We start from the raw sequence: 13129 nt of genomic DNA, 5'->3' as shown, positions 1-13129 counted from the left end.
TTTTGGCTGACAGTCATTCATTGAATAGATTGAATAATAGTCATTTTTAATTCAAGCCATTATTCAGCTATGCCCTCTCTGCATTTCAAGTGGAAGGGTTAGTGAGCAGCAGTGAATATTCACTTGATACCTTTAGAAACAGAGAGGCACTTGCGATCGGCTGATGGATGGAAAGCCAACTCTTCCATTATGCTTTATGCCGTAATCCACATTTAGTGTGCTAAGTAATGCTTATTTGGAATTTGTGTGAAATATAGTTAGGCTCAAAATCCTTGCCTCTGCACCACCAAGCAAATTTCTACAGTGGCAAACCAAACATTCACTGCCATTTTAATATATCCAACATGTTGCCAGTAAATTACTATTTTGCAATAGGCATTTGGCATTCCAGCTACACTGAAATATATGTCCTGTAACTGTAATTAACCGGTTACTACATTTTGTACCTGCTGAGCTGCGTTCGCGTCATGTGTTAATGTTTCTGGGTCATGCATCGATTCCAGTGCCTCAAGAGCTTTCTCTGGTCGCCCCAGTTGCTGTTGTAAGGTCGAGAGGGAAATACGTGCATCCAGGTGCAAAGGTGCCATTGCCACCACTTTAGCATAGCTCTCTGCCGCCAGCTCCATGTGTCCCAAGGCTTTCAAACACTCTGACGTTATGAGATAAAAATTAGAATTGAGCAAAAACATCTTGCCTTTTCTCAAAATTGTTCCCTACTCTCTTCACTGCCCTCCCCATTATAGTTTGTCACATACTTTGTACCCTTACAATCAAGCAGAAGAGCATAAATAAGGCAAATATTAATAGAATACAACACAGTAAAGGTGTCAACTGACAGTTTAAGTACTACAGGAATCTGTCACTATAATTCCTTGCACAAGGCTAGTTGAACTACACATTGCAATAATGTAAGCGGTGCATGGCATGAGGAGTAGGGGTGCTCCTCGGGAGAAAAGTTAGATAATCTGCACCATTTTGCTGCCGTAAGTATTCCTTCCTTTTGAATATTTCCTTCAAATGTAAATAAGTGATGTAATTTTTCTAATTTTGTTTTGAGATTGCTAGCAATGCTCTCAGAATCATTTTGAGGAAAACGTGAATGGCTTTCAAAATAAAGGCTTCCATTTATACATCATGTCTTAGAAACATCCCAAAGCACTTCATATAGAACTATTTTGAAAATGCAGCGAAAATGTTACGTAGGCAAACGCTGAGGCTATTTTGCACACTGCAATATATCACCAGTAGCTATGAAATGGATGGCCAATTCATTTGTTTTGGTGGTTGAGGGACAAAGAAAACCAATTACTCTTCTTCAAAAATCGTGTGATGGGATCTTGAACGTCGACTCGAGCAGAGGCCTCGGTTAAACATCTCATCTGAATGATGGCACGTCTGACAATGCAGCATTCCCACAGTAATGCATTGGAATGTCATCCTAGATTATGTGCTTAGGTGCTGGAGTGGGGCTTGAACCAATATCTGAATATGACCACCTGAACCAAGCTGATACATAATAGCATATGGAGTTAAAGGGAATGTGACCACATGGAGAAAGAGAGGGTTGGAGAGTACCACAAAAGCGTAGGTTTAAAGGGAAGTTCCTCATATTAGAAAAATGTAGTGACTAATGTTTCACTCAGGCCAATGGTTGGACTGCTCTCATTCAATGTATTTAAAATCTTACATCTAGGAGCACTTCATGTATACAAAATCTTATTTCTAGTTTTCACATTTTTGTCACAGATTTGTGCCAACTTTCTCCATCATAAATTGCAATGTCCATATTTACAATGGAAACTGCCCATGTAAACCTGTCATGTTGTAATTACTGTATACCCTCCCGCCAGTGGTCGCAGCTCACTTCTAGAGTGATTACTTGCTTTCATGTCATAGGATATTTTTCAGGTCTGTTTTTGAATTGCCTGGTTTTTTTTTGAGGTTGTAAGCTTTTCTGAAACTGTTACTCAGCTTTTGCTAGTTTACTAGGTTGGCACATATGGTACAGGACGCTGCCTATTAGCGGTGTTATCACCCACAACTGCCCTAACACAAAAACTCACCACCATGCTCACTCCATTCAGATCTAGACAGTGGAAGAAGTCCCTTCAAACAAGTACTGTCAAGCAGTTCCATATCTACAAGACAATGCTCCCTCTGCCACTCAAAATCCTACATCAAGGGCATAAACTTAATGTTATCAAGGAACAAATGTTTTCCACTAAAAAGTACCGATGTACGGTTGGATCTATATCAAAGTAGTCTGACTACATCTGTCACTTGCATGTTGTTTACAGCTCAAGGACACCAAGTGGTTCTCATTTGGCATAGTAAAAACCTATGATCAAATCAAATAGAATTTTCTAGATGAAGTGGTAGACTATGCAAATTGTAATGGTACTTTTATTAAGAAAGGCTTAAAGTAGTTATACACAAATTCCATTACTGTGACTGTCTCCATCTTCTGATCTAAAGTCTCCTGATTATTTGCCCCGGCTGCAGAAAGTCCTTCACTATTAGTACAAAGGTCAACCAAACCATACAAGGACATTTCACCAGAAACATGAGATATCCCTGTATGCAGACATTGTGTTCCTGCACATTTCCAATCCACTGTTGTCCCACCGATACATCATGACCTATACTCAACCGTGAACACTTCTGTTAGGAGTCAGAATCAACTAAGACAAAAAGCCACCACAATGGGCTCATGACTTCCCTTGGCTGTTAAAAATTCCTCCCACTTTGACCTCCAAATACTTGCAAATACAGAATTTTCATGGTGCACCACACCTGCACAATGCAATTCTACCCATATTAAGCATTATTTATGAGAATAATCAAAATGGTCATCACAATCCTATCTTTCCAGGACAGAGACAGCGTTCTTAAAATTAACATACTTCTGACTCAATTTCAAAAGACTCTGGCCTGTATATCAAAAGTCATCTTCAAGTAATTAGACCAACTGATTTATTTTATATGTACAATCAAGTGGCCATGTATCACGTTTAACTCCCTCCAATAGCCAAAGACCCATGGCTCAGAAAGGAGCATTCAATCCTATAAATTATAGCACACAAGGAGGCTGTTCAACCCATTGTGCCCCTACCAGATACTCTTCAACTGGAGCTACTTACTATATTTCCATTTCCCTATCCTTTCCTCGTGTCCGTTTATATTCTTCCCTTTCAAATACTCATCATTAACATGGAATTGGACATTATGGTCTCTGCCTCAATAGCCACTTGTGGTAAAGCATTCCATGTTATAATAACACTGCATGATTTTCTTTTCTAACATCCCCCTTCTACTTCTAACGATAATCATGAGTTTATGCTTCCTTGTTACCAATTCATTAACCGGTGGAAACAACCTTTCATTAGTCACCCTCTCAAAACTGGTTATTACGTATCAGCCTAGGCTCAGAAGTAGCACCCTTGCCTCAGAGTTAGAAGGTTGTGGTCTCAAGTCTGACTCCAGAGCCTTGGGCGCATAATCTAGGCTGATACTTCAATGCAGTACTGAAGGAGTATAATGTGGATAAATGCGAGGTCATCCACTTCGGTGGCAAAAACAGGAAGACAGATTATTATCTGAACGGCAATAGATTGGGAAAAGGGGAAGTGCAACAAGACCTGGGTGTCCTTGTGCACCAGTCACTGAAGGTAAGCATGCAGGTGCAGCAGGCGGTTAAGAAGGCAAATGGTATGTTGGCCTTCATAGCAAGAGGATTTGAGTACAGGAGCAAGGATGTCTTGCTGCAGTTGTACAGGGCCTTGGTGAGACCACACCTTGAGTATTGTGTGCAGTTTTGGTCGCCTTATCTGAGCAAGGATGTTCTTGTCATGGAGAGAGTGCAGTGAAGATTCACCAGACTGATACCTGGGATGGCAGGAATGACGTATGAGGAGAGATTGGGTCAATTGGGCTTATATTCGCTAGAGTTTAGAAGAATGAGAGGGTATCTCATTGAAACTTATAAAATTCTAACAGGACTAGACAGATTAGATGCAGGAAGGATGTTCCCGATGGCGGGGGAGTCCAGAACCAGGGGTCACAGTCTAAGGATAAGGGGTAAGCCATTTAGGACTGAGATGAGGAGGAATTTCTTTACCCAGAGAGTGGTGAACCTGTGGAATTCTCTGCCACACAGGGCAGTTGAGGCCAATTCATTAAATATATTCAAGAAAGGAGTTGGATATATTTCTTGAGGCTAAAGGGATCAAGGGATATGGGGAGCAATCAGGGACAGGGTACTGAATTTGGATGATTAGCCATGATCTCATTAAATGGCAGAGCGGGCTCGAGGGGCCAAATGGCCTACTCCTGCTCCTATCTTCTATGTTTCTATGTTTGAAGGTGCCGTCTTTTGGGTGAGCCGTTAAATGGAGGTCCAGTCTGCCCTCTCAGGTGGGCGTAAAAGATTTGCAGTGAGAGATCAGAAATAAAAGGAATCAATGAATGGAAGCAACTTCAACCAGCAATGAACCTCAACTACTAAATTTGACAGTTTATGAATTTGCCTTTTACAACTCAGAAACCAATCATTTCTTCTTAATCAAGTACAGTAGTTAGCAATATTACTTTAAATTGCTCATTAAAGTAAAATGTTCCATGACAGTAGTGTATATTTCACTTTGACTCTAGATCTCGTCAATAAGAAGGGATGCTTAATCATTGCAGCTATGACATTTGCTTTAAACAGCTTGCTTCCTGGGCCAAGCTACCACTGGATATAAAGACAATATAGAATTCCTTATAACTTGAAACTGGATCTCGTTCTGTCACATGCAGCATACCCTTGGTTCAATGCAAGTGCAATTCCAGCCTATTTCACCAGTTTATGGTCCTTTCAATAAATTTCATCACGCTGTAAAAAGATTTACTTTGAATAACGAGGTTCAGGATTTCAGTTTTTAGGTCTAGTTACCTGCATGACGAAGCCACACAACTGCAAGGTTGTACCGTTCTGAACAGACAAGGGCACTCAAAAGGGGCAATGCAGAGTTATACTCGCCAATCTCGAGGAAAGCTTCAGCCACATCTAAATAAAGGTCTCCCATTTCTTCAGGGTTCTGCTCCATTAAGTTGGTCATTAAAATCTACAGATAGAGAATTTGATTGGGTTAGTTAACAGTAGCTAGACTTAACAGCTTTTAGCACAATGCAAGTTTACAAAAATAAGTTTGGTCATTTTTGGGACTTGCAATTATTCTTAATTACAACCAAAAACAAGTCTGTATTCTGGAACTTCAGATGAAGTACAAATACTCTGGTTCATTCCAATTTTAGCAAGCTGAATTAATTGAGAGAATCCATCGGTTAAGATGACAATTTAGCATCCAAATCAAAACACTGGATTCCCTTCCATAAAGCAAATCCATTTTTTCTCAAAAAATGGCATTAGCGCATTTGTAAATGTTTAATGGTAACATTATATATTCACATGTATCAGTAAAAATTATAAGCTGGTCATGTATTTAAGAACTATCATATAATAGATGTATGTTCATTAGAACATGCTGAATATATTTTATTGGGGAAAATTTAATTTTCCAGGTATTCAAAAAAACTGCAAAGGGTAAAGAGAACTGGGTGGGGCAGAAGGTTAAAACATTGTCCTTTAAGGTCTGGGACTGGGTTTCTCCTGGGTTGCTGGGACAAAATTCTCACTGTTTGCTGAAAAGGCCCAAACTGAAATCAGTTTATCTCATTTTGATCTAGTTCTTAATCTGAATGAATCCACAGCAGCAAACCTGTTTGTTATTTAGCACCAACTAACAGTCTGCCAGAGACATTATGGCTGCTATGGGAAACCGAAAACCACACTGGTGCAGCGGGGTTCGAGTGTTCTGTTGGAACAGTATTCAGGGACTGTTCACCTATACATAACTTGTACTACACCAGGCCTAGAGTGTTTGATGCTTGACACAAAAAATGGGGAAAAAATCCCTTTCCCAGCCCTGGTATCCTTCACTTAGGAAAAAGCACAAAAAATGTATTCAAACTATTTCTCTGATGAAAGAAGTTATTTCCTCATTCTCTTTTATATTAGTAACAAATGCTGAACCATTTCTTTAAACTGAATCATTACATAAACAATTTAGATTAAGATATTGCTTACCTGAAGTTTACTTAAATCCTAGACTGGTCATAATTTAGTATAAAAATTAGGTCGAGTTGAAACTTACATCAAGAGGCTGGAGGATATGTAGATGGATCAAGCACACCATCAGCTTGACTCGGATATCTATGGGAACTACTTCTGGGATCTGACAGTTGTAAGTAACATCTATAATCAGATAAAGCACAGCAAACAGTTGTGTTTGAATCAGCTTCTTAAAGAAAACCAGATACCTTTCCACAGTTTTGTTTCTTACCCACGCTCACTTTTCATTACTTTCTCCCCATTTCTAGGTCCCTCAGCAGCATACACTAGGCCCAGGCTGCAGAGAACCAATCTATTCCCAGGCTATTTCATGTTCTTCAAAATGGTCATGAGTGGCTCACCGTCTAACCTTCTATCACCTCCCAGCAATATAGCCAAGATTGGGAACTTACTATGTGGGGAATTAAGAAATACCATTCAACTGTGGTTCAGCTCATTGGTAGACCAACATATTACAATCTACCATTCTTACCATTCCCCTAATATTTCCCCCAATGGTGTCTGTTTCTTTAACTCTCACTTTATTTTATTCTTCCCCTCACTCTGTAAGCACTTTCAGACTTTTTCGACGTTGAAGACACTACACAAATAGAAGTTGTTGCTTAACTCTCATTTAAATTTTGTCTGGCTGTCCAAAACACATATAGTGCACTATTATTTTAGAAACTGAAGAAGCATCTGGATTTCTAGGCATTTTGTCTCCAATTTTATCATAACAACTATTGTAGATACAGTGTATCCAGTAAGGGTTAAAATGGTATCAGGATTATTGAAAACAGAACAACTTTGTGTTAATTAACTCAAGCAGTGCCTCACCAAAAATAAAAAGCAAAAAATTATCTATAACGTAGATACTAGAAAACACATTACATTTTATACAAGGAACAGTTGTACTCAAAACAATGCCTTATATAGCAGTGCACTGTGCCGTAGTGTACCAATGTACTGTACCATATTGTTAACAAATACAATGGGAACACTGAAGGAAAACTATATCATAATGTGGGAAAACATTCTTTAAATGTAAAGGATGTTTTAAATGGTGAGCAAGATGAGGGAATGGAATCTTCTTACTTCAGGCACCCAGTGTCAGCATCAAGTACTGCCAGCCAGATGCAGAGTAAAGTTTCCTCTACTCTGCCCCAACAACATTCCGCAACCCCAACCTCTGAGGAGCATTTCTTACTACAACAGGGTGACACTTTCTCCCATTTTCCACACAATGGCCTCTCCGAGGAAGATTGCCAATTTGTGAGGGAAAGTTTTATGAGGGTAGGCCCAAGTCCATTAATTGGATTGAGACTGTAGGAATTCATTTCATGTAGGACCCTTACAGCAAGCGGACAGAGGAGACGTTCATCCCATCAGCCTGAGCTGGATTTAAACCAGGTCCTAATGGTGAAAGACCAGTGTCTAACCCACTGCACCATCCAGTTCACAAATACATTGTCTATTGGCACGTAACCTTCATCACCTACCAGAAGTGGTTTATAGTTCAAAACACTTTTACCTTCTGCAGTTTCCTCCGAAAGATCTTGTTTTGTGGAAACCTTTTCAATCACAACTTCAGTAAACTTAGTTATAATCTATAAAACAAAGAAAAATGGAAGAGGCTGGGTGAAAAACAGATAGAATTTCATAAAACAAGTGATACCATCTACAATTTCCATTTATATCACACTCCTGAACTTGTCAGTGGCTATTCAAAGGAGAGCAGATGGACAAAGAAAAGGAAATTAGATTTTTATTCTAAAAAAAAGGGGAGGGGAAGGAAGCAGTTAGGTTTTTAGGAGGCTTTTGAAGACAGGGAGAGAAATTTAAAAAGAAAATTCCAGAAGACAGAGAAGTTGTTGCTGGAAGATTAGCCTGCACTGCAGGAGCAGAGGGAGCGTGGAATACACAGTTATCTACAATCAGAAGAACTGTGCAGGCTGGGACATAACATGGCTGGAGAAGATTCCCCATGTAGGATGGACAAGGCCGTGGAGGGCTTTGAAAATAAGAACAAGGATCTTTAAATTAATTTGTTGGGGTACAGGGAGCCAGAGGACCTGAGGGAAGATTTAGGTGACAGAAGTGTAAGACTTGGTGTACAAGAGGACTTGGACTACAGTTCTGGATTAGCTGGAGTTTATGATGGGTGCACCTAAGGAAGTTGGCAAGGAAGGCACTGGAGAAATCAAACCCCAAAGTGAGAACGGAAGGGATGAAGATTTTCTGCCGCGATGGGGTTTAAGCATTGGCAACATGCTGAAGGTGGGAAGGTGATGGACTGGATGTGGGTTTGAAAGCTTAGCTCAGAGTTAAGCAAAATCCTAAGATTATGCACCACCAGGTTCACCCTGACAGGGAGGTTTATGGAGTTGAAACCAATTGCACATTGGTACTGGCGAGATTTGAACAGTATGACTTTGGTTTAACCGTGTTGTTCAGCTGTAGGAAACTTTGACTAAACCAGGACCTGATTTCAGAGAGGCAGATAGAAGAAGGGAGCAATGAAATATGGTGGAATATCAGACCATCCAAAAATGAGCTACAGTTTTAATCCAAGTACTGTACAAGGTTGAGTTGTAGGAAATTTTGACTCATCCAGGAGTGGTCAGACAGACATGAATAAAAAGGCAGTCGGATGCCAGACAATTTCAAAAACAAGCTTCAATTTTAAATCAAGATGATCTTTATTTATGTAAATAAACATATTTAACATTGGATAATATCTACAGGGTATATTTCCTAATAAATGGATAGATAGAACATCACATGATCTGATTACAGAATTTTGGTATCTTGTTCTTCAATAACAACTTGAGATTGAGGTGATGTTGATAAACGATTTGTGGTTTAAGATGCCTTCAGTGTGCAACAGGCTCCAGCCTGCAAGTTCTCTTTCACGTAGTGGGGCTCAATTTTATTTTGTTACTTTAAAATGTAACTGTTTCAGTAATGATAGAATTAAAAATCTATTAAGATGTGTATTCAGCTTTCATTGACACACATAATGTAAGCGGGTGATGCAAGGTAGCTGAAAGGAATGAACGGCACATTTTTTGTTGCTTATATCCACTAAATAGGCTGAAAATGCGAAGCAAAATAACTTGCAATTTGATGTAAAGACAGTCTTTGAGCAGTTGGCTATCAAGCAAATAGGGTGGGAAGAAATAAAAGAAAAATAAATTTTAATTTTGGCTTAATATCATTGATATAGCAGAAGAGTATTCACATTACAGCAGTGACTCCATATTTTCAACTTTATTTGAATCTTTGTTAAAAGATCCATTACCATTGCGGTGACATGGTAGTTTGGTTTGATTTATCTGGTTTCCGACTGAGCAAAGCTGCTGGTTTGGGGTACAATAGTTAGAGAGGAGTACGCACACGGAAAGCACTACTCCATCCATCTTTTCCATTGTTCACACATGCCTTACCGCCAATGTTTTATCATACTGTTTGCTTGACAGGTACAATTCAGCTGCCATGTTAACATCCTCAGCAGAAACCAGGCTTTGATGTTTGCTGAGGGCCTCTTCCATCACGCCAATAGCTGATGTAATATCATTGGTTTCATAATAGCTCCTGAAAAAAAGTTGTATTTTATGGTTTTACTTACAGACCAAAAACCTAGTTCCTACAGGATTGCTCTTAAAATTAACAAAATCTAGTTAAACGTTCCCTTCAGCCGTTGTTTTCAACTTCAGTAAGAAAGGTGTGGGATAGGATCGTGACAGGGGTCAAGACTCGGGCCTCATTCGAACCATAACATATTTTTAAGCTCGTTCCTAGCACTGAGCTGGGAAGCGGTTATAGGACTATAAACACAAATGTTAGTTCTATAGTTCCTTTTTTAAATTGCTGCTTCCCAGCCTAATACCGGGAGGCTAGGTTCAGGTCAGGAGCTGATGCGCGGTACCAGGCTGGAGGACCGACTGAAGAAAGGGATAGAGGCCAGACTCTATGCTCAGTGTGTGTCCAATCAGTGGAGTGCAGGTGCAGACTCAGGCTCAGTAGCAAGGCAGTAGAGAAGAAGCAACTGACAGGAACAGAATGTAAATGGTCGATAGAAAAGGAAGTGAGAGCAACATTGTGCAAGGACCAAAAGAAGGATGGCGAGACAAGGAAGAAAGGGCACGGAGTCTGACAGCAGGAGAAGTGGGGTGCTCATGGAGCAGCAAGACCACACAGTAAAGAAGAGGCTTTTGGGAGCTGTGTGGCCAGAAACAGCACCTTGGGAGAGATATGTGGCCCAATGCCAAGAGAAGCCTTGAGGGCAGAAGCTGCAGGGCAATGACAGGAGACACCACAGGAGGGACTGGGAGACAGACGATGGCTGTAGGCTCCTGGATGGATGAATTGCAGGTCCTGAGGGTGCAAAGAGGAGGCAGAACAGAAGGGTGGGGGTAATAAATCAGAAGGACAATGTCATGGGAACATCAGCATCCTCAAGTTCTCCTCCAATTCACATCCTAGCTTGGACATACATCACCATTCCTTCATAATTGCTGGGTCACTCTCCTGGAATTCCCTAGCTAACACCATTGCCGGAGCACCACAAGGACTGCAGTGGTTCAAGGAGAAGCCCCACTGCACCTTCACAGGACAACTAGCAATGGACAATAAATGCGGCTTTGCGAACTTTACTCACAACCAGTGAACAAATGTTATAGAAAAATATACAAACACACACATCCCTCCAACACAAAGATAGGCACTGTGTGTTGAAATATAACACGGTGAATTCCTTACACATTGATTTAGTAAAACTGCAAAAAAAATGGGTAATTTGAAAATTAACTTTGACAGATTGATTTGTAAATAGTTATTAAGGCACAAATCTTATCAACATTGTTTTAAAAAAAATTATGGGATATCACTGACTGGAGTAACGTACGATGCACACCTGTATTTCTCTATGCAAAATTCTATATACACTATAAATGTTTGATGTATTTCATAAAGGAGTGGATTTCATGCTGCTGCACATGGATAAAAATTTCTTTTAAAAACTGAAAAAAGGTGTGTTACTCATACATCACTATTACATAACTTGGGATAGATGGTTAACCTGATTCAGATCAATCATTATCTGGAAAGGAATTAAATGGCTGCTGCTGCCCAGGCAGCATCGACACCCAGATCAGGAATGCAACACTCCAACTCCTTCAGCAGAAGTTTGACTGCAACTTTAAAGAAAGTTTTTGGACAAACTTATTCAAGTAAAAACTTACTTCAAATTGTGTGGCACAAAAACAGATGTTAGTATTTATTTTCATAAGGACTTTAAAGTATATATTTTTATATGACAGTACTGAAAGCTCAAAACTAAAAATGAGTTTCACATCGTTAAACAGCGCATTTACTTTTTCGCATTCCTATCCGGTTTCCCAGAATACAAGTCACAAAGAATGATCAAGAACCAAATCAGCTAGTATAATTTCTGAAGAGTTTCAGTAAGCAAAATGTACACAAATTAAGTAGACAGGTAGATCAGTGTACTTTTTGATGAAGGAACCAACAACCACTAAGTCTGTAAAAACTTACTTTGCCATGTCTCTGGCCAGCTGCATGAAGTGTTCCCCATCAGTAGGTGGCAGAATGTTAAGGATGCGCCTATATCCATCCATAGCTAGCTTGTGTTCACCCAATTGTTCATACAGGCTGCAACGCTCCCACAGATACCGGACGTTTGTTGTGTCATATTTTATGGCTACATGTTAAAAACAAATCAGCTATGTGTACAATAAATATTTTGTACCGTTTAAGATTACACATTCCAAACCACATTCCTTATGTCCACACAACTACAAGCGTGAAACTCATATAAGAAATGCATTATAAATAATTAGGAATTAAGTGACAAGACTTCAGCTCAATTTTCTCCCATGTATTTTTCCACACAAGTTGTCCAAGAATTTTTCTGTTAGTATGATAGCGTTACACAGGTAACAGAAATGTTGTGCGATTTAATGAATATATCACAAATACTTTTGGTCAATTCTAGCAGAAATTAAATACATCCCTATCTCCACCTTTAGATTACTGATCTAAAGCTTAAATATCCTATCATGTAACAATGAAAAGAAATGCTGACTTTCATGCAATTTCATTTTCACAAGGATGGGTTTGCAGAATTACAAAAAGATCACACCGACTGCAGCAAAAATTCTGCTTCCAGAAATGCAGGCAAAACGATGACTGGGCCAGGATTTTTTCCATTTAATAAAACCCAAGTACCTCAGTAGAGCTAGGATTGGAAGTTTGATTGATATTGACCTTGGAGCTTAAGACTATAAACCTTTCAATTGAAATCAGTCAGAAAAATGACTGAAGATTCTGCACGAAGGATTTAGAAGTACATGGTCAGACACAAAGAAAAAGTTTGAATTCGTGGCAGTAGGGACAAAGCCAATAATTGAAAATAATTTGAATAGCTAAGGGCATTAATATAAAAAAATAAACAAATCTAGTTGTATAACTCCCGTGTCCAAAATGATTATCTTTAATATTCAGAGACTTATTATAAAGATACAAAGTGCTAGCTTTGATGGTGGAAATTTAGTTAAGTGAACATATAGACCTGCCATAAAAATGTAAAACTCTTTTAAACATTTTACAACAGCAGTAATAAATACAAGGCTTTACACTAGCATCTATGATAGTGGGGACTACACCACACATTGGACCAGGATTGGTCTCCTTGATTGACGATGATCACAGAGAATGTGCTGGGCCATGAAGTTACAGATTGTTGTAGTATACAATTCTGCTGCTGCTGATGACCCACAGCAACCTCATGGATCCCTAGTTTTGGGCTTCTAGATCTGTCTCTCATCTGTCCCGCTTAGCATGATGGCAGTGCCACACTACACACATTGGAGGATGGCGTCACAGTGAAGCCAAGACTGTGCAGTGGTCAGTTCTGCCAATGTAATCGTGGACTGACGAGTCTGAAACAGGTAGGGT

At 39.5% G+C, this 13129-nt stretch overlaps 1 protein-coding gene across 3 annotated transcripts in view; it reads right to left on the bottom strand.

Moving 5' to 3' along the window:
* The window catches only part of gtf3c3 (general transcription factor IIIC, polypeptide 3), a 75057-nt gene that overhangs the window by 29415 nt on the left and 32513 nt on the right, over positions 1-13129 (bottom strand). For all 3 annotated transcript variants that reach the window (XM_085985824.1, XM_085985827.1, XM_085985826.1), the window contains exons 6-11: positions 11708-11873; positions 9598-9745; positions 7683-7758; positions 6195-6295; positions 4934-5105; positions 447-649 (exon numbers count right to left, since the gene is read on the bottom strand). In XM_085985824.1, the coding sequence (XP_085841950.1) occupies positions 447-649; positions 4934-5105; positions 6195-6295; positions 7683-7758; positions 9598-9745; positions 11708-11873 (866 nt within the window). The remainder of the gene's footprint in view (positions 1-446; positions 650-4933; positions 5106-6194; positions 6296-7682; positions 7759-9597; positions 9746-11707; positions 11874-13129) is intronic.

The sequence above is a fragment of the Somniosus microcephalus genome, chromosome 4 (assembly GCF_052327205.1).
Source record: "Somniosus microcephalus isolate GS21.2 chromosome 4, FLI_Smic_1.0, whole genome shotgun sequence".
Taxonomy (NCBI): domain Eukaryota; kingdom Metazoa; phylum Chordata; class Chondrichthyes; order Squaliformes; family Somniosidae; genus Somniosus; species Somniosus microcephalus.
This window is presented reverse-complemented; position numbering and strand designations above follow the sequence as displayed.